This window comes from Odontesthes bonariensis, chromosome 18 (assembly GCF_027942865.1).
Source record: "Odontesthes bonariensis isolate fOdoBon6 chromosome 18, fOdoBon6.hap1, whole genome shotgun sequence".
Classification (NCBI taxonomy): Eukaryota; Metazoa; Chordata; class Actinopteri; order Atheriniformes; family Atherinopsidae; genus Odontesthes; species Odontesthes bonariensis.
Window position 1 is genome coordinate 29,336,227 of NC_134523.1, and position 20,103 is coordinate 29,356,329.

At 40.8% G+C, this 20,103-nt stretch overlaps 2 protein-coding genes across 4 annotated transcripts in view; both read right to left on the reverse strand.

The window, feature by feature from the left end:
- Positions 1–3,714: 3,714 nt before the first annotated feature.
- edn2 (endothelin 2) lies at positions 3,715–6,914 on the reverse strand. The gene is made up of 5 exons (XM_075449467.1): positions 6,757–6,914; positions 6,012–6,165; positions 5,734–5,847; positions 5,046–5,129; positions 3,715–4,923 (listed from the first exon to the last, which is right to left on the reverse strand). The coding sequence occupies exons 1-5, from the start codon at positions 6,821–6,823 to the stop codon at positions 4,824–4,826; spliced, it is 519 nt and encodes a 172-aa protein (XP_075305582.1). The 5' UTR covers positions 6,824–6,914; the 3' UTR covers positions 3,715–4,823.
- Positions 6,915–14,416: 7,502 nt separating this feature from the next.
- Positions 14,417–20,103, reverse strand: part of hivep3a (HIVEP zinc finger 3a) — a 52,538-nt gene continuing 46,851 nt past the window's right edge. For 2 of the 3 annotated variants that reach the window (XM_075449804.1, XM_075449805.1), the window contains exons 6-7: positions 18,978–19,483; positions 14,417–15,601 (exon numbers count right to left, since the gene is read on the reverse strand). In XM_075449804.1, coding sequence (XP_075305919.1) covers positions 15,107–15,601; positions 18,978–19,483 — 1,001 coding nt within the window. In that variant the 3' untranslated portion in view covers positions 14,417–15,106. Of the gene's footprint in view, positions 15,602–17,701; positions 17,863–18,977; positions 19,484–20,103 lie in introns of those variants that run through there. The other variant, XM_075449806.1, reaches the window with a different exon arrangement.

Below are 20,103 nucleotides of genomic sequence, written 5' to 3' on the forward strand. Positions count from 1 at the left end.
TTTTGTGGATTTCCTGTATCTACTTGACAATAAAAGTCTTAATCTAATCTAATCTAATTTATTTAATTATTTTGTTCTGTAGAACCTTGTAACTCTTTAATCTAATTGGACTAAATCACTCCTCCCTATACATATACTCTATACTTAAAATATAGACTTCTCAGAAAGCAAGTAAACATGAGATCCCATTTATTAAATCTGCATGTGTACATGCAGGACATGCATAAGGGAAACTTTCACAAAGTTGTCAAGGGACAACTTTCACAACACACAATCATCATCATCAGCATGTTCAGTTGATCAAAGAAAAGTTTAAACTTGGTAACAACATTCAATAAAAGCAAAACAATACATCATGTGTTATGACAATGGGGTGATTAAGGTTGCAATCTCACTCCCTGTCCAGGCAGCAATCATGTTCTTGTTTTTCCTTTGTTTTTTTTTCCTCTCCCACTTCTCTCCTGAGCTAAAGGAATTCAACAGGAATGCAGAAACAGCATCCTGTTTTTATTCCGCACTCTTAGTCAGCTATTCACACTATGCAACGCACGCTTGGGGGTCTGTGAGTTCTCCGTGACGTCAGGTTCAATCAGCTACCACAGGTGCACACTGTTACCGTGCAACCTCGATATACCCCCCCCCCCCCAACTCCACACAACCACAGATGCAGTCCAGTTTCACCTCATGATTCAAAAACACTCAGAAACATCACTTTAACCTGTCATTAACTCTGAATGGAGCCAGCTCCTCTGTCATTCTTATGATCTGCCATGCCTCAAACACTTGACCCATAACCTAGGACGTCCTGCAGATAATAAGGAGCCAGCTGTCACCAGCGTCCTCTATAATAAACAATTTCTGAGTTCACGTTCCTCTCGTACAGCAGCTTATCTAAAGTAAACATGAGCTTATGGAGCGACGACGATGCAGCCCACCATGGAGCAATGTCTACAGCATGCAATTCTACAGACAAAGAATGTGCTGTGTTGTAACCACGCACTTCTTATTATTTTGCTCTCTCTGACCCTCAGCAGGTTCACTGTGGGCTTGCTCTGTAGTTAAATGTTAAGCAAGACTTCAAAGCAGGCACACCTGCGTTTGCACTTTGCAGGGAGTGGTTTCAAAGCTTTGAGTGTTTAATGGACAGTCTGCAGTCTGAGTCTACGATTGCAGCTCTGCATTATAATGACAAATTCATTTTTTGTTCAATTTATTTTGTCACACTGCAGAATCTGCAAAAAAGAAAGAAATAAAATCATCAGAATATTACATCTTTGGATATTTAGCTCACTTGTAAGTTCGTAGCTTAATGCTTCGTTCTGTGAATAATTGCAAACAAAATCAGTGCACACTGGCTTCACAAAGCAAGGAGGAAGAGGAAAAACTTGGCTGCGCCCTTACGTGTTGCTGGCCCACCAAAACTGTTGGATTCATGTCTATTGTTTAGTTCACTTGGTCCAAAGTTCTGGTGAGATCAGCGTTCACGCCTACTTTTTACACCCAAACCAAGAGCAGGAACATAACAAAATACAAACACTGAGAGATCACTTATTGTCAAAGTAAACACGGCAAAGTGAAAGTATATCGCAGTGCAGGTCCATACATATATACAGTGGATTACTTAAACAAACTAAACAAACTGTGTGCCAACAATCAGTAGTTTCAGGTTCATAACAGAGCAGGAATGACTGCTTGCATGGCAGAAGAACCCCACTGGACTGGCTTTGATCATTAAAGACAGGTACTAATAAGGGTAGCGTCACCTAATATCTTTTGCTAGGTCCATTTAGTCATTTTTATCACGTATAAACTTTCATAAAATCGCATTAAAATACAAAAAAAGGTTAGTTTTGTAATAAAATAATCTTCTAATTATGCTCAAAAGTTTAATTTAGCACAATGAAAAAAAGTCCAGCATCCTTTAAAATAATCGGATTCACATTTCAGAAAAAAAGAGAAAAAACAATTATTTCTTTTACTAAGAAAAAAAAGTAGAAAAACTACTCTGTGATATCTTTAATTTAAGCAGGCCTCGTGTCAAAATTCATCTTGGATACAAATTGTGCTTTTCCTCTAAGTGACATCGGGTTTCTTTCATGTTTGGATGTATTTTCCCATAAACTGGAAGGAAGATATTTGTATGAGATTATAATCCGTCTTATTTTTTTCATGTAAACTATGATATTTTCTCAACTACACTGGGTGAAAACATCAGCATCCAGATGCATAACACTGCCATTCCCAGAATCAAGGCCGGTTAGGGCTAGCAGTGTCGGGGATAAAAACTTCTGACCATTGTCACAGTGAGCTGATTTTAAGAGTGCAGATCGTTCCCATCATAGTAAGGGAATGCTCCTTACAGCAGTTTTCAATCCCAGACACGGTTGACCATGTGCCTGACTTCATCCAGAGGACAGCTCATTTACGAACTTTAACGGGTATTTATCCTGCCGGATACTGATGTTTTCACCCAGTGCTAACCACAGAGTTTTAATTCCTAAGCCTAACCTAACAATAACTAAAAATGTACATATTAACGTAGCCCTCCACTATTGAAACGCAGACTTTTAAGTCAGTGAGATTGTACCTACATGCAGTTATCACATCCACATGCTCAAAAAAGAATGAATTCATGCCAAAAAATGAGTTGGTCTGTTATATATAAACTTTGGTAATCTAAACTAACGCGGTTAACTGTGCAACTCAGAGTCAGAGGGCAGCGCTTATCCTCGTTTGTTTGGCAGAGCAGAGCTCCAAAGCAGAGATGCATACGTGATAAAGATTGATTGTTCAAATGATAATTGATGATAATGAATGATGATTTTGGTATGATGATAATGAATGATGATTTTTGATGATTTTGGATGATTTTGCAGCACCCACTTCATATCTCGAAATGCAAAACTCTCATGCTTTGCGATAAGAAGTTATTGCTTGTAGCTGTGCGTCCAGATCAATATCAATCAGTATTAATCAGTGTAAATAATGCGAGCCACTATCCCAAACTAAGCTACCAAACAGCTGTGTGCCGCACAGTATTTTATTATTCAAGATGCAATTTCTGTAAAATGCGGCAGGTTGTAAAGTGAGTATTTTTACCTATTTAAGCCCATTGAACCTAACAAATGATACATTTGTTGTTTAAAATGAGACACGTGAAAATCATTGCATCTATTTTTATTTCCATTTAAATGAAAGATCAGTCATGATAAATTAAGTAGGCACCAAGTATAAAATACCTTTATTATTACCCCCCGATTCTGGAACCTACTGACCTTGCAGTGATATTCAGGCCCAATTCAGCAGATTAGTTTGCCTTATCAGTGTCATTTTAGAATGAAAACTTAACATCTTTGTTTGAATCTTCGGTAATCGTGTTGTTATCAAAGGGGGTCCATCTTTATCATCGGTACAGCCAAAAGAGAAACGGTATAACAATAGTTATAAACCTGAGCCAGGAATGAGTTTGGTATTTCTTCTCAGGGCTCTTTGTGCAAACTTGAACATGAACCAGCTGTGAAGCCTGTAGGAATATAAAAAATGTTTCTATGCATGTGCGTAAGCGTGAGAGCGAATCAACTCTCTTGTCAGTACTGAATAAGTACAAGCAACTTGCTGAAACGTGTTATTTGTGTGAATGTTTGGTGAGTGTAAGATCCATTAGTCAGAAATGAAATCAACACAACGTGCAAAAAAATACTTTCAAGCCTCTTTATTTCTCATTTAAAATTCAGGGCTCCAGTTATAGAAATATAAATACATCTTCTGAATAAGTTAGAGAATAAATAAATTCATCTATTTACAATTATTGCTATCATTTAGTATCAACAGTAAACTTAAAAGCTTGTAAACTGTTCTGAATATACAGCATATCTGAGGATTAATAATGTCTAACACAGCATGAGTCAAGAGTCATTTTTCCCTCTGACTAATTACAGAGGAATTAATTTGTCATTTGTCAGAAGAGAAAAACAACTGCTACATTTTTTGGCAAGCTGCACATCATTGAAACCTTCTGGCTTATCTTCAATCAGAACAATAAAAAGGAGCTCCATGCAATAAACACTTCACATCACAATGGACCTGCTGTTTTTATGCGAGCAGAAAGTCCGTGTGTGTGTGTTTGTGTGCAAGAGCTGACAGTGGAACCTCGAATAAGCCAATTGTTTATCACATAAATCCCAAAAAGGTGACATTCATTTTACTGTGGCCACATGTGCCAGGAGTGCACAAGCTGCCGTTTTCAAGCACTGCCTCGTAGTTTGAAAGCTTGTTTTCTCTTTCGCCTTAAACATTAAGCGAGACCGCAGATTCCAGCTCTGATACAGAGGAATATTAAACCAAACTAAAGATCAGTAATGACATTTCAATAATCAAGGACAAAATATTACTAACTATGTATTGAGTGTGACTAATGATGCTATAATATTGTGTGCCTCACTGGTGCTTTGTCCTTAAAGCCAGATTCCTGGTCACAAACTGGTAGTTGTAACCTTTCTTGGTGTTTTTACCCTCTAGTCCTAAAGCCACTCTTTGTTTTAACGGATCCTTCTTCATTAACGCTCATGGAGAATTCAAAACACGACTACATCTCCTCCCATCTTTGTCCCTTCTGTTGGGCTTTAAACTGGGAAGCTGCCCGTCCTCCAGTGCTCTGTTTTGTGGAATAAATGCTTGTTCCACTGCCTCCTTTTCCTTCCACGTTTCCATCTCTGCTTCCCAGGATACTCAGGTGCTGGAAGTGACAGCAGCCGTTGTAGTCTTCGGTCCATGGAGGGTGAATCCATGAAGACTGTACTTCTTCTGGTTTTCGTTCATTCCTTTTACCCTCTTGTTCTGTTCTTGATCTTTTTGATGCCAGAGGGTTTCCTCCTTGTTGCCTTAAGGCCTTTTGCGATCGCCATGTTGGACCTAACTACAGATCTGCAGGAAAAATCAAAAGATTCCAGGTTAGATATATTTCTTGGTACTCAGATAATAGCCTAAAAAAGAACACACTCAAGGTTTAAATTTAGATTTTTTTTTTTCAATTCTCAGCCATTTACCTGAAGGATGCCAGCATTTTGCTGCTGTCTGGGTTGTTAGAGTCACCCAGTGGTCTCCTGATATCACTTCTGGTATCCTCTGAGCTGTGGACAGATACAATGGAAACCATTAAAACAAGGACTAAAACTTTTCACTGTTTCAGAAAAACACACCTTTGCAGGCTTATGGTCACTTCCCTACTCGAGGCACAATCTTTCAGGATCAAACAACTTTTTTTTATACCTGATAGTTAAAAAGATACGGGACGAGTCTTACAAAACAACTTCAAAGATAAGATCTAGAGTTGGTGACTAATACATCGCGGTGTTTCATGAACACAATAACCCAAAGACGCAACAAACATTCCCTTGAGCAGGAGCAGAAATGTATACCTTCCAAAAATAGCAGCCCTGCTAATAAACCACTGTCATTTCTTTCAAGTCCTCCTCAGGAATGAAGGCCTGTCTCTCCGCCATCGCAGCTACCCTCATGCTGCAGAGCCACTATCACAGACCCAATCATTTAGCCTCCCACTGACTTGTCCTCCTCGTCAACATACTTTTGAGACAGATCATCCAAGACTGACGGAGACATTGAAGCTACTTTGATACTATCTTGCACCCACAGGAGGGTGCATGAGGGGACAGATTGGGTTTGCCATAAGGGTATGTAGGTAAGAGGTGAGAATAAAGAGGAAACAGCGCTCACCTTTGATGGCAGAAGCCATGGCAAGTTTTATCGGTCGGATTGAGGCATTCGCACCGGTTGGCTGACCGCCGGCGGCGAGACAAGGGACTTCCCAGACCATAAGGAAGAAGTTTACTGGAAAGTAAAAAAGAAATACATTAGATGTTGAAGGCTTCTTGGATTTGTTTTGAGTCATTCGTAAGAGCTTTTGGGGGGGGTTAGGGTTCGGGATAGGGGTAGCCAGGAGGTGTCTGGTAACAAATTTAGCTCTCTGAGTCTGAGGTACTCTGTAAACTCACCTTGGCGTGTTGACCCAGATAATGTCCAGGTGGCAGAAGTAGATGCACTCTTTATCGTCCCAGCTGCTACAGGAGCAGCGTTTGGTCCTGATGTGGCTCGGTTGCGGCGCTTGAACGGGCAGCTCCGGCCGGTCTGATAAGGGGAGTCCACAACCTAGAAAAACACAAAGGATCCAGAGATTACAAAGAGCCGAGTAAGAATTTGCAGCTCGCCTGCGCAGTTATCACATGTAAATAAAAACCAACCTACTTAGAGAGCGAGCCAGTGTGGTTAAACAAATGTTGTTGTGATGGATAGTGGAACATATTTATCATATTGTAAATCAAAGAACTTAATCCAAGTCAAACAGTGCTGCATGCCAGCCTGAGGTCAATACAGTGTTATGTTGTGGTTACTCTTTGGTAAAAGGTGTGTTTCTTATCAAAAGAAATGATTCTTTGGAAGCTCAAACCTACTTTCTATCAACATTTTTTTGGGTCAAAGGCTTCAGAATGAAATGATAAGAAAGTCCATTTTTTTTATTTAATTTCACTGAATTAATCTCTATTTCTTTTTTTACAGCATTTTGAGACACTTCAAACATTACCTCTTCACCTAACCTGAACTATTGAGTCTTTCATAAAATGAAAATAAGACTTTCATTCATAAAAATCTTAAAAAGGAGTCATATATATACATCATATATACAGGTAAAGGAGTCATAATACATCTGTGTAAAAAGACTTGAAAAACAAAGAAACTCACCCTCTTGCAGAGTCGTGCAGATGATGAATAAAGTAAGGATCTTGCTCATGAAGGAAGCCATCGTCATCTCTTGTGTGTCTAAAGTGTTAATGAGTAGTCAGTTTACAGTCCGAGAGGTGTCCTGTATGTTTAGACTGGAGAGCAGCAGCAGGTGCTTTGTGTTCATGTTACCACCAACAGCTTCTACTTATACAGCCCCGTGGGTGACGGCCCCTCCCGTTCTTACACAAGACTCCACCTGCTAACCCCCCCTCCTTCCACCATTCTCAATACTACTACTCACAACATTCCGAGAGTGACCTTATTAACACTGTCGGTAACCCCACAGCCCACGAGGGGCAGAGGGAACATGCAGTGTATCATAGGGCAGTAAACAGTCTACAGCCATTGTCTAGGAAATGACAATGACCTAAACAAATTTTTGAAAAAATGCCGTGACAGTTGTCCAGGTTGAACTTCAGGGCTGTAACAATGGCTGTTATAAAAGCGGTAGGTGAAAGTTAGGTTGACATAAATATCAGGAATTCTGTTGATTTACCAAGGTGAAGAGAGCCAAATAAATTACCTGGAAGAAGGAGGGAGAAGGGAAAAACTAGTAGAATCACAAGGAGAGGCAAAAGTAAATTGAGATGTAGCAGATCTAAAGTGTGCAAAATGGCAATATTTCAATAGTTATATGTAGCTTTTTGAAGTGAAAACTAGAGAACACGTTTTATTTTCCACGACTTTCCATGACAGTGCTGCATATGTGCAGATGAACTTTAAGAAAGTAAAACTTGTTGTTAAGAGACTCCTCATATGCCATTATTTGTAAAAAAAAAAAAAAATTAAAATCTGAATGTGGGTAGCAGATGAGAGGAAGCTATGAAATGCCTTGTGCGTGTTTTCTTTTCCACAGGTGACAGACGTGCGGATGACGCTGGAGGCGGCAGAGGAAGAGATGAGCCGCGACAGAGGCTCTGCATGTGGCGCGCTGCTGATAGGAGGATGGAGGACAGGGCTGTCAGCACCCCCAGCAGGAAGGTGAGGTCATGGCACCGGCGTCCCACACCAACTGTGCATATAACACACTTTGTCCCTCGTAAAGAGATATGCAGACGACCGCCGTAGCGGCTCACTGCAGCCCACACACAAACACCACCATACATACAACAATAAAAGTGAAATAAAATAACTGTATAGTAAAAGCTCACCGACACACAGGCATCATGGATTTGACTGCAACCCGGTCGCTCACACAGAAGAGTTAAAAAAATGTCATGCAAACACCTTTAAGGTATTCCTCTTTCTTATCAGCTATAGAAAGGCTTATATAATTCAAATCCACAGGCATGTACCTGCACAAAGTGATAACACAATTCCACTTGGGAGGAATGGAGGGGTTGCTGTTTCAGTGCACAGTCACATTCGCTGAAAGTCAGATGCGAGACATTTGGAGTTATATTTGTGAACGGTCAAATATGATCTGTGCCGACTCCAATTTTCTTTGGAATTGAACGATAAGGGCTGGTGATGTAACCTTAACTTCAACTCAGTTTTAAAAAAGTTCAAACTCTTTTGTTCCATCATTTATAGAATTCAAACATAACAAGTAACGCTCTCGGTTCAAGTGAAGGGACTTGTGAGAGGACACTTGGGTCGACTTAAGAAATTTGAATTCTATTCACATATTAATGTCTCTGAGCATCCTAATGTGCGTTTTGGTTTGACTCATCTTTTACCATAAATGGTTTTAAGACATGTAGAAGGCAGACCCAAGGGACAGTTTTATAAAAACAGGAAAGAGTACAATTGTTTAGGTCATGTGGGATGGAAAATCTTGTCGAGGACTTTTAGATCAGCGCTCCAGTGGAAACCTAAAAGATAGAAGGTGCTTAGAGAAACAACAGGAGGAAAAAACATGACTGGAGCATTGTGCGTTCGTTTCTAAGGGTAAAGGGGAAGAGGAAATGCCAAAAGGATGTCAAAATGCCAGCAGACTGATATTTGACCAACTACTTGTTACAGTGAAGAAAAAAAATGATCTTGAGTAAATATTTGTCTGATGGAGGAATGGGCTCAATCTAAAGGTACCCCTGCCCCTCATTTCCCCCTTCCTTGTTGCTTTCTTCAGACATGGCAGTATGGCAGTGTAAAAAATGAAGCCTTATCTGCTCCACACTTCCGCCTGTTGCTGAGGAATGTGAGACGGCGTGATGACAAACAAATAGTGGAGCCATGATTGCAGAATCATTAGAAATTCCTCTGGGATGAGGTGAAATCCAGAGTGTCACACAATGACACACAAGTCCAGACAGTCACAACATTGTGTGTGTGTGTGTGTGTGTGTGTGTGTGTGTAGGAGGGGGGGGGGGGGGGTTAAAAATGTACTCTGAGGTCTTTGTGCAACTGGAATCTGAGATATGGTGACATGAAACACCATATATGTGCACTATTGTTAGCTGCGTAGCATCTCCTGCTTAGCATAACTTCAAAGACTCGCTAGCATGGTCAAATTTGTTAGAGGGAGCCTATCTAGGATGCTAACATGCTACATATCATACTCACGTCCTCTGTCCTGTTCTGTGTGAGATTCATGAAGATAATCATAAATACACCATAAACATATGAGTATTGGCTTTTTGAGTTCATGGTTTTGGTAATAAAATTGGGGAACAATTACATACTTTATGCACTGGCTTGTACCACGGTATCTCACATAATCATTTTTAGTGAACTAAATAATATGTGACTTTTTAATTCCGGACAGTCACAGAGATTACATTACCTTAATAGCATAGCTGGCTAAAGCTACAACCAGTAAGACACAGGAAGTCTGTTTACTTTCTTGGTTACATCCCACTATTCCGACATGGGCCTCAAATTGTCGGAATGGCGACACTTCATTTTTTATCAAACGTCCCGTCATTCCAACACTTTTTTCCTACCATTGTCAGAATGACGGTATGTTTTATTTCTTTTTTAAACATCCTGCCATTCCGACAATTCCTTTAATAGCCTATACAAGCCTAAATTAGAGTTCTTTTAGAGGAACTCCACAACCTCGCAAAAAAACAACTTTAATAATCTATCATCAAAATCCCCTGAAATGTCAAATATCAAAATAAAGGTATTAATGTACATCGGGCGAGTCTGAAACATGTTAGATTAAGCAGAAATACAGTGTCAGTGACCTGTCACAGCAGCCAGCTGGAGCAGAGCTCTCCACAGAGCCCATGAGTTTTTTGCACGCTGACATCATATGCAACATTAATAATTGCAATTACAGACACCAATGACAGCTCACCTGTGTTACACGTCCCGGTGCTACACATAAAACCAATTTCATATATTAGGCTACCCAGAACGTATTATTATTATTATTTTTGTTAGTTTATTAGTTTTAAATTAATAAGTGAACAGTGTTTGTCTATGTTTGCCGCTCCTTTTTGTGTAATAAACTATTTGAATAACATTAATTTGCTTTTGGAGTGCGTTTTGAAAATGATCACAGACTCATGACATTGTCGGGATCTGACGGTATCCGACACACCTACATGACAGCTGTTATACGCACACACCAGATTTATAGTGAAATGGTAACAACACAGCCCTTATGGACAGATCCTAAGTGCCATCATCTTTTACTTTTATTTTTAAAATCCAAAATAAGCCCACATCCACCTGTTCCTCCCCTCTGACTGTAGATTTGACCCTTAAATCATCATTCAGTATCAATTTAATATCATTCAAACATCACAAGCTTTGAAGAATAACAGGCAGAGAGGCTTTAATTAAAAGCTTTAATTAATTGAGACTCTTTAAAGTTTATCACCGAGAATACAAGTCACTGTTGTGAACTGTTGAGTGTCCAAATATTAGCAGTGAGTAGGTTAGTGAACAGTGTTCTTAGTAAGAGTACATAAGTAGCTAGCTTATATATTCCCACTCTACCATTTAGCAATCCTCTGAAACTCCTTTGTCATCCTAAAAATGTTACATTTGTCCCTAAAATAGTTTTGGGTATACCTGTAAATCATTGTCAACAATCAGTGAATAGAGATCTATGCTAATGTGCCCAGCCCATATCCCACCCTGTGTACTTCGACTGACTAAGCCTAGCTCATTTTATAGCATTTCAGATATTATGGTAATTCAGCCTGTTATCTGTCTGCACCAGGGTGATTCTTCAGAAAAGGAAGCTAAATTGCACGTGGAAGTATCACAGTGGTAATGTATTAATTTTCCATTGCTTACTCATGCGACAGGAGCTAGTCAGCCAGCTCCCAGCACGTTTCAAACGGTGTTCTCTTGGGTGCAGACTACTGCAGCCTGCAGCACCAGTGAAGCAATTTCGACCCTCTCATGGCTAAAAGCGCAGCTCCTGTTGGGCCATGCTTTTACTGTCTTCTCCATCTAGCTTGCACTAGATTCTCATCTCATGGGTTCCTTACAGCACACGCAAAAAGTCCCACCAAAAAACATGTCACAATTGATGTTAACCATTGGCCTACAGGCCTTAGCCTATCTGAGATTTAACGTGATGCTCTGCAAATTCAATATGAAAATCCAAAGCCATAGGACTGATTTTGCTCATATTTCTTATCACTCTTAAAAAAAACTATCTTATGGACACATTAACACAAATTGAATAGTAGTGTAAGTAGACTTTGAATGTAGTGCATACGCTGGTATATGTTTTCTTCTTTTAGTAGTTTTGGTTCATTTTCTTTTTCTTTACATTCAATTCAATTCAGTTTTATTACATAGCAAATTACAACAAATGTCATCTCAAGGCACTTCAATATTACGGTCCAATTCAAGCCAATTGGAGTTCAATTCATTGTAATCATAATCCAATCAAATCCAATTAATTAATTTGAAAATAATCCAATTAATTCATTGAGAGCAAATTCAAAAACTATTTCCTAGCTAAGGAAACCAACAGATTGCACCGAAACCTCTGTTCAGTCCAATCTCCCGTCCTGGGCGTGCCTGAGGCGACTGTGGAGAGAAACAACTCCCTTTTAACAGGAAGAACAGAACCAGACTCAGGAAGGGTGGCCATCCGCCTCGGCCTCTGAATTTAACAGGGAGCAAATGCAGAGAAGCTAAAACTGGAGAAATATGATCTCTCCTGTTAGTTCTCATCAAAACTCTGGCTGCAGCATTTTGGATCAACTGAAGGCTTTTCAGAGAATATGTGGGACAGCCCAATAATAAAGAATTACAGTAGTCCAATCTTGAAGTAACAAATGCATGAATTAGTTTTTCTGCATCACTCTGAGACAAGATGTTCCTGATTTTAACAATATTACGAAGGTGAAAGAAGGCAGTCCTAGAAACCTGTTTTATATGCAAGTCAAATGATAAGTTCTGGTCAAAAATAACTCCAAGGTTCCTCACTGTAGAACTAGAAGCCAAGGTACAGTATCTGCTGGTATTATGTAAATACAGCATGAGGACAAGGCTGTTAAAGGCCAGTTAACATTAAGACACGTACGTACTTACCCTTCAGGAATGTGATACAACATCACAGAAAAATGCCAAAATGTCTTTCATTCGGGTTGAAAGGAAAAAAAAAAACAAGAGAAAGGAAAAACAGGAAGCAACATTGGCAACTGTTGATAGGGTTTGCAGTAACAGGAGGACATGACATGGTGAGTCACAAACAGATAGGATCTTTTATGAGCTGAAAAATATGGACCAAACCCCTAAATGGAAGTTTGGATTGCAGCATCCTGGCCAAGAAAAATCATTCAAAATTCAAACTGAAAAACTGTCTCTGTACTTGTCATAGGTAATGAGGGTGCCTGCCACACCTGTATGCAACAATCCCGTGAAGATGAACGCTTTGGAATGTGACAGGTACCACACAAATGATCAGAGCTGTTAAAAATCCTTGAAAATGAAAATAATAAATCATCCATCCATCCATTTTCTATACCCGCTGAATCCGTCGGTCGGGTCGCGGGGGGGCTGGAGCCTATCCCAGCGGTAATGGGCGAGAGGCGGGGTACAACCTGGACAGGGCGCCAGTCCATATAATAAATCATACTTAAAATATTTAAAAGAAAACATTTGCCTTCTTAGTATTCCATAATTACGAGTTCCCACACCTACTGGCAAGATGTAACTGGGTACATTTACTTTTTGTTAACTTATTATGACACATCCTTGTTTATTCATTTTCCCAACATACAAAACATCCCCATCTTCGGTCGGTAAGAACTGCAAGGTCAAAATAAACAAACTTTGGCTCTAAAGATTAAGATTAGTAACCAGGATTTTAAATCTCAACTGTAATCTTGTTACCATTACCAGGCCACAGTGAGATAAAAGAAATACAATATGATCAAGGACAATGTAAAACATTTGACTTTTTATCATACAAAGTATTTTGAAACATTACATAGTTCTTTCCATAAATAATTGGATGCATTTACTCTTACTATCTGAGCTGTATCTCAAGCAGCTGCAACAGAAAATGTACTGCTGTGCATCAGCAGTGATGAATTAAAAATAGTGTTAATCTCAGTGTGTTCATCTTCCCCATTAAACTAAAAAGTATGTTTTCAATTCAATGCACGACTTGGAAACTCATATTACTTTTATTTATGTATCCTTACAGTACAATGCTGCTACTTTTACCCAATAAAAGATATTGTATATCAACGGCTCTTAAAATATCATACTGTTAACTGTATGTGTCCTTTCATCTGTGAAGGTTTATTGGCTTTTATCTGTGTGAGGAGAATCCAGGAAGAATGTGGTGAAGATCGCTTTTTTTTCCCCTTCTCAATTTAGTAAAAGAAACAAAACCATTATGTGATAAGAATAAAATTAAAGTCACACCATTCAGTCTTAAATATGAATTCATCTGACTTTTATCATATTCAAATGCAAAATAGGAGTGTAACCTAACTGAACATGCAGCATTTTGGAGAAATTTCTGCATTGTTCAGTTTTTCTGCTTTTGATACAATTATGGCAGAAAGCAAGATAAACAACCAAAAAAAAAAAGAAAGCAAAAGCTTAATATGAAAACGTGAATCGTCTTAAGGCTGCTTCCTAAATCCTTGATTTCACTGCCTTTAGTTTTTTTTTTTTTTTTTAATTAAATGCCATCTTTGAGTCGGCTCTATAGAGTATCTATTGCACCAGACCAAAACTGCCACCACAACAAAGCCAATTACAAACACGGTTACACAGTCTGGTCTCAAATTATCCAGATCCCCTGCAGGGTTTCGGTGTGGCTCATCACTTTCAGGGTATGACGTCATCCCTTTCAGTGGAAGATAGCAGGAACCTGGAGGCACTGGGTTGCTTTCTGCTGCCACCCAGTGGTGACACGAGGCAACCGTGGGGCTTGGAAACGAAGATTCCAACATGGAACAGAAAAGGAAGATCACAATAAAATAAAATAATAAGGCAGCCCGTGCATGGGAGTTTATGGTAAAGGAGCGTTTCTATTGACTGAAACAAAGCCCAACCCAACCTGAGCCAAAGGGTGGTGCTGCTTTCATCAGCATGGAGTGTTCAGGGAACTTTTACAACTCTGGTGTCCTGCATAGGTTCACGTCTTTTGTCTATATATTTCACTGGAATGAAAGAGAGAAACTGACCAAAAAAGACAAGACGGCCACCCCAGTTTTGATATAAATCTGTAAAAATGAGAAGTTTAATGGTAAACATGAAAATGGCCGAGTGATTGTATCATTTAGAAAAGCAACAACACAAAAGTACATGTATCCGTTTGTGACAAATGAAACAAACTGTACCATAGCCACCACGTGCATGAAACGGGTTTCCACCGAGTCATTTTCCGATGCACTCGAAATGTTCTGACCTGAAACTTCTCTTCCGAAAGAAAAAGTCGACGTAACCCCGCTTCATGAAACACAAAGACGACAAAAGAATGGCCACAGCCTTTAAAAGGATGACGTCTCGAACCACAATCCCGACAGAAAATTGCACTTCAAAATACTGGTCAGAGCGAATAAATATTTGTGGTAACTTTTCTCTATCTGTTTTCATAATACAGTACATTAACACAGCAACAGTATAATAGAGCTGTCAATGGGGTTAATAAGGAAACTGATTCAAACTTTTCTTTCATTCCAGCTGCTTTTGCATATAGTACAGAATTTGCATAATAGCACAGAAATAAATAAACACGATGACATCAAACAGGAGGGTAAAAAAGATTTACAAAACATACTGCATATCTAACATAGTGCCTATATATATTATTCATATAATTACATAACAGCGTCATTCAGAAGCGGTGTTCAAGTGCTCTTGTCAGATATTTTCACCCTCACACTGGTCCTCGGTCTGTTTGCACTTTCCCTTCAGGCTCTCCCTCCTATCAGAGTTGTGTCTGAGAGGAAGGAGCCTTTTTTTGGCCTTGGCTGCTCTCGAGGTAAACATGCCTCTCTCTAACGGGTGAATCCGGACGTCTCGTCTCCGTCACCGGACTGGACTGTTGCTGGGCGGCGAAGCTTCGACTCTGTGTGTGCGACGGATCACCCGCAGGCGTCTGTCCTGTTCTTTCGGGGCTCTGTGGGCTGGATTGGCCGCAGGGTGACGGCTCTTTGAGGGCGACCTGCCGCTGCTCCAGGGCGAAGCTTCCCTTCGGAGCGTCGCTCGGTCTCCTGGACGCCGCCGTGCGGCTGCTCACCAGGCTGTACACAGGGAGGGGGGACCTGGGCTGAATCATGTGAATCCCCCCGATCGGAATCAGGAGGCTGGGGGCTCTGCTGGGCTGCTGCGAGTGCAGAGGGAGGTGACTGAGGAGGTTGTTGGCTCCTCGGGGCCGAGTGGATTGTGGGGGGATGTGGGTCAGACCGACCTCATCAAAAGGCTGCAAGAGCAGAGAGATGAAAGGAAACATGAATTAATCTGCTGAGGAAACGTGACACCAACTGGAGAGTGTTCTGAAAAGGCAGAATGTCAATGAGGCAGATTTAAAGGGGCATTAAGTGGGATTTTAATGAACATTACTGTTGATGCAGATCAATAGCAATGACTCAGTAAATACTGCCTTCGATGCCGAGAACAATTTTTTCTATAGCTCTATTCTGATGATGTGCTTTAAGGTAGAAACCGGCAGTCAAGAGAAAAACAAGAACGAGCATGCTAATCAGATAATATCAACAATACTTATCATACCGATATGGTTATGTCAATTTTAGCCACTTTAATGTTCCCGCTTCGTTTCTGCAGCCTGACGATGGCCTGGAATCCACTCCAGACCCTTTAGCTACTTAAACCGATGACAAATATTAAAAGGAATGGCCCATATAACAAAACAGCTTTTCAATCAAATCTCTAAATATGTTTGAGCCCCTGAAAATCCGGCTTCAACCCATCAAAGAGCTGGATTTGATCAACGCTTCGTCCCCTTTGGCTGTGAATATCCTAAAATGACAAGTCTGTCTTCCAGTTCATTCTTTAACAGTAATTGTTGATGACACTCCAATTTTGAAAAAAAATAGAAAACGAATATTTCTTCATATTAGTGGCACAATGCAGGGCGATGTCTTCAAGAGAAAGTGGCAAAGGTCCGTCCATAAAACTCACTGAAGAGTATTTGAAACAAAAAGTCACAAAAGCGACCGGTGCTGTGAACACATTGGCTTCAAACGAACACGTTCGTGAGTTGATTCTTTCTGTGAACTTCTGACTGAACAACACGGTTTTTAACTGTCCGGCGTGAAGCGAGTGCCGCCCACTCTCAGCTCACTGAGCAACAGTGTTTTTGATGGAACGTTGTGCCCGTTTGTGCTTTGCAGCGCCCAGACCAGCTTCTGCATTTCGGCTGCATTGCTCGATGGCACCACCAGATGGAGCCACTTCTGTTTTGTTGGATTAGATTTGAGAGTTTTTACTTCCATGCAACAGACTCCTCCAGGTTGTTCAGACCTTGTTTTGCCGCTCATGTATGACAAATAAAAGATGGTCGGTGTTTAGTTTTGCTTGACAGAGTGTGGAAGACCCTCCATGTTTGAGTCTGCCCATTTAATTGGTGATTCTGGAGCTCTGGTGAGCTAGCTGCAAGTTGCTAGCTCTTCATTCATGTTTTTTTAAAAGGTAGTACAAGCAGAATTTCTGTGATTAAAGTGGTATGAATGTTACTTTTGGATAAAAGTTGCCGTCTGTTCTCAGATGCACTTTGTTAAACTCAATCAAATAAAGTAGGTTATGTGCTAAAAAGGTATTTCTTTAAAACAAAATTAGATTTTGAGTAACACACAGATTAATTATAAAACAGATGAATGCCCGTGATCAAGTTCTCATCCACTATAAAGAATGTACGAGTAGCTGCCGTGATAAGAGGTGTTCAAATTATAATCAAAACACTAAGAAAAAGAGCTTCAGTGCTTATTATTTGTTGTTATATGACCTATATGTGCTGCAGCCTCAAACAACGTGGTTTAGATTGCCCTTTTTCTAGAATATTTAGTGCAGTGTGGTCGTCTTTTCAAACCGCCGACCCTGAACCCAAGGAAAGGACGACCAGAGCCCAGATTTTCAAATGGTGAACTATGAACTTTGAACTAGTGCTCGTAAAGTGCAAACTCGACTAAATAGGTGACAGTTTCCGTCGGTTTCCGGCTGAGTGAATCTGAAATAAACTATTTGGTGTAGAACCAAACTAAACTAAGCAATAAACGACTAAAAATGGACGCAAACAAAACCAGTGTCCTTCACCGAATCTGAAAAAAAAAAAGGAACTTTTATTAATGTCATAGGGTTTTAGGCGACATTTATTCACGTGATCCGTCACGTGAGCATCGTCAGCGTTTGGCGTTTTCCATCTCTCCGTGTGAACCAACGCTGTTTGGTGCAGTTTCCATGATCATCCCTTCTGGTTTTTTTTATGCTCACGTTGTAGTCGCCTAAAACATCTGATGGAAACACGAATAGTGTAAAAACTTCCCAGAGAGGAGACTCACCGAGTCGCTGAGAGAAAGATGCTGAGTCAGAGCACAGCTGTGTGAACGCAGGTTTGATTGCAACTTTGTCTTGTTCACGGCTGGTCGTTAATACAACGTAAAGTATGCTTCTTTTTTTTTTATAGGCAGTGACGTCTCCAAAGAGTCAGACTCAGCTGGATCTGAACTATAAAAAACAAACAAAAAAAAACACACACTTTGTTCAAAATAAGCATTCTTTTAACATATGGCAGCAGGTTTACGTGCCTCTCACATACATCTGTGCCATCACTCGATGATTTGAACTGCACCGTTTCCTAGTTTGTAATATTTTCTTTTATAAAAGGAGTTTACAGGTAAGTTTGTGGGAAAGCAAAAGGTCTTAGCTATTTAAGCTGAGCTATAAAAGCTGTTTGGGATTCTTAAGACCGCTGGACCCGTCGCGCGGCTGATGGACCCACAGAAGGCAAATTTAAAACAGTCCTTACAGTCCTTGATTTCTTAAAAAGTGACGGCTCTTGACCTGAAGCTGTACATTCAAAAAAGGGCCGTACATGTACATGTCAAATATTTAGACCTGGAAACAGACTCTCCTTAACAAACCCGCCCGGTTCAGCGCTGTGGCTGCCGTGTGAACACATACCCATGTGTGCAGATGTGAAAAAACAACCCTGCAAACAATATAAATTAGTATCTACCCCTGTGAGACCTATATTAGTGTGTGGAGGAAGCGGTGAGGTTACACCGTAACATTGCCACAGGTTTGGGGTGGGGCTGTTTTTTGACTTTATTGGGGTGAGCGGAGATGTTCACCCGCGTTGTTTTCATCGTCGACATGTGGTTCAAATCTTTGGGTATTTAACGATCGGCCTGCGTCTCGTTTTATCAGCGGCTGCCCAGGGAAAACATGTTGTGTCTATTTGGGAGCTCTCCCGCATTATTTTAAGCTCGGTTTGACTGATATAAAACAGGAGAGTTGCCTTTCCTTCCTTTTCCAATAAAAGTGCACCTTTTAAATAACCTCATATGTACCTGCCTATCTATATTTGTTCTGGATGTTGACTTACTGGGATTTAACTGAGCCACACAAGATTGGCTGAGGGAGCCAGAAGCTGATTTATTTAAAACTGAGTTGAACAGAGTTGGACGGAGTCACAGGTGAGTGAAGACACTTCTGGAACTGATCTCATTATACACGCAACAATAACTTGAGAGTGTGAGGGAAAGCAAGAAGATAACGGATTCTGATGCTGTAGATGAATACTATCGCACCGTGGTTTTTGTTTTTCTGGAGTGACTCACCAGTCTTGCTGCTGGGGAGCCCCGAGGCGCAGAGGGCTCTGACTGACCAGGGGAGATGCATCGTGCTGGAGAGGCTGCCGTCTGTGTGGCAGGAGAGGCCTGAGCAGTGTGCGTGGAGAGGGATGAAGGAGAAGCGGGCGAAGGGTTTGAAGGCGGAGACGGCTCTCTTCGTGGATTCGGGGATTGAGAGCACGGAGAACGGGAACATCTGGGGGACGGCGACGCCGAAGCGTCGAGGCGTCTGCGGGCAAACAGGGCCCTCCTGGCACTGGCTAAGCTCTGGGGAGAATCCTTGGGGGTCAGTGGGAGGGATGAGCTGCGGGCTGACTCTGTCAGCTGACCCCTTGGATGACCTTTGGCCCCGTCAGTGTGGGGGGTTTCAGTCGCTGTGGACCGGCTGTCTTCATTACGGCTGCGGCTCTTATCCTCTGCATCATCGTCCTTGTGAGCCGCTTCTTTCCTCTGATGATCCTGTTGGTCTGGATGATTCGATGGGTCCTCAAAGACTGCCAGAGCAGAATTATAAATTAATCAGTCAATTCTGATGAGCATGTGTGAAAGTACAGCATTCGTCTAAACTTTTTCTCAAAATACCCGATGTGTTAAAAAATGTGGCGGAAAGATCGGAGAAAGAAAGTAATACTGATATCTTATTGATAAGACAGTATTGTGATTTGGTGTCTGCTTATAAAATCAAAACATGATCTTTCAACTTCTCTTTGCTTCAAAAAAACCCAAAAATCACTTTCAATCACAGTAATAAGAAACAAATGGGTTTAATCCACAACAACAAGCAAATGCAATTAAAAAGTGGACTGTTTGTAATGTAACTGATGGCTGTGGATGTAGTCGAGGAAATATGGTCAGCCACCGGCCATCATGGGGATGTAGAATAAAAACAAGCTCATTCTAATCACTCAACTTGACGTTGAGATTTCTATGACAGCCCTCAGAACACCCGTCAGAACGCGGCGGAATTCTGAGGTGGCTAAGCTAAACGCTTCTCGGAGCGGGACCACATTTTCTTCGTCTGTAGTTGGTATTTTGGGATTAGACTGGCAGACTTTTGAGTCACAGCTGATCAGCGGCAGGGCGCGTTGAGCAGCCGCCGCGTGCGCTGTGACGC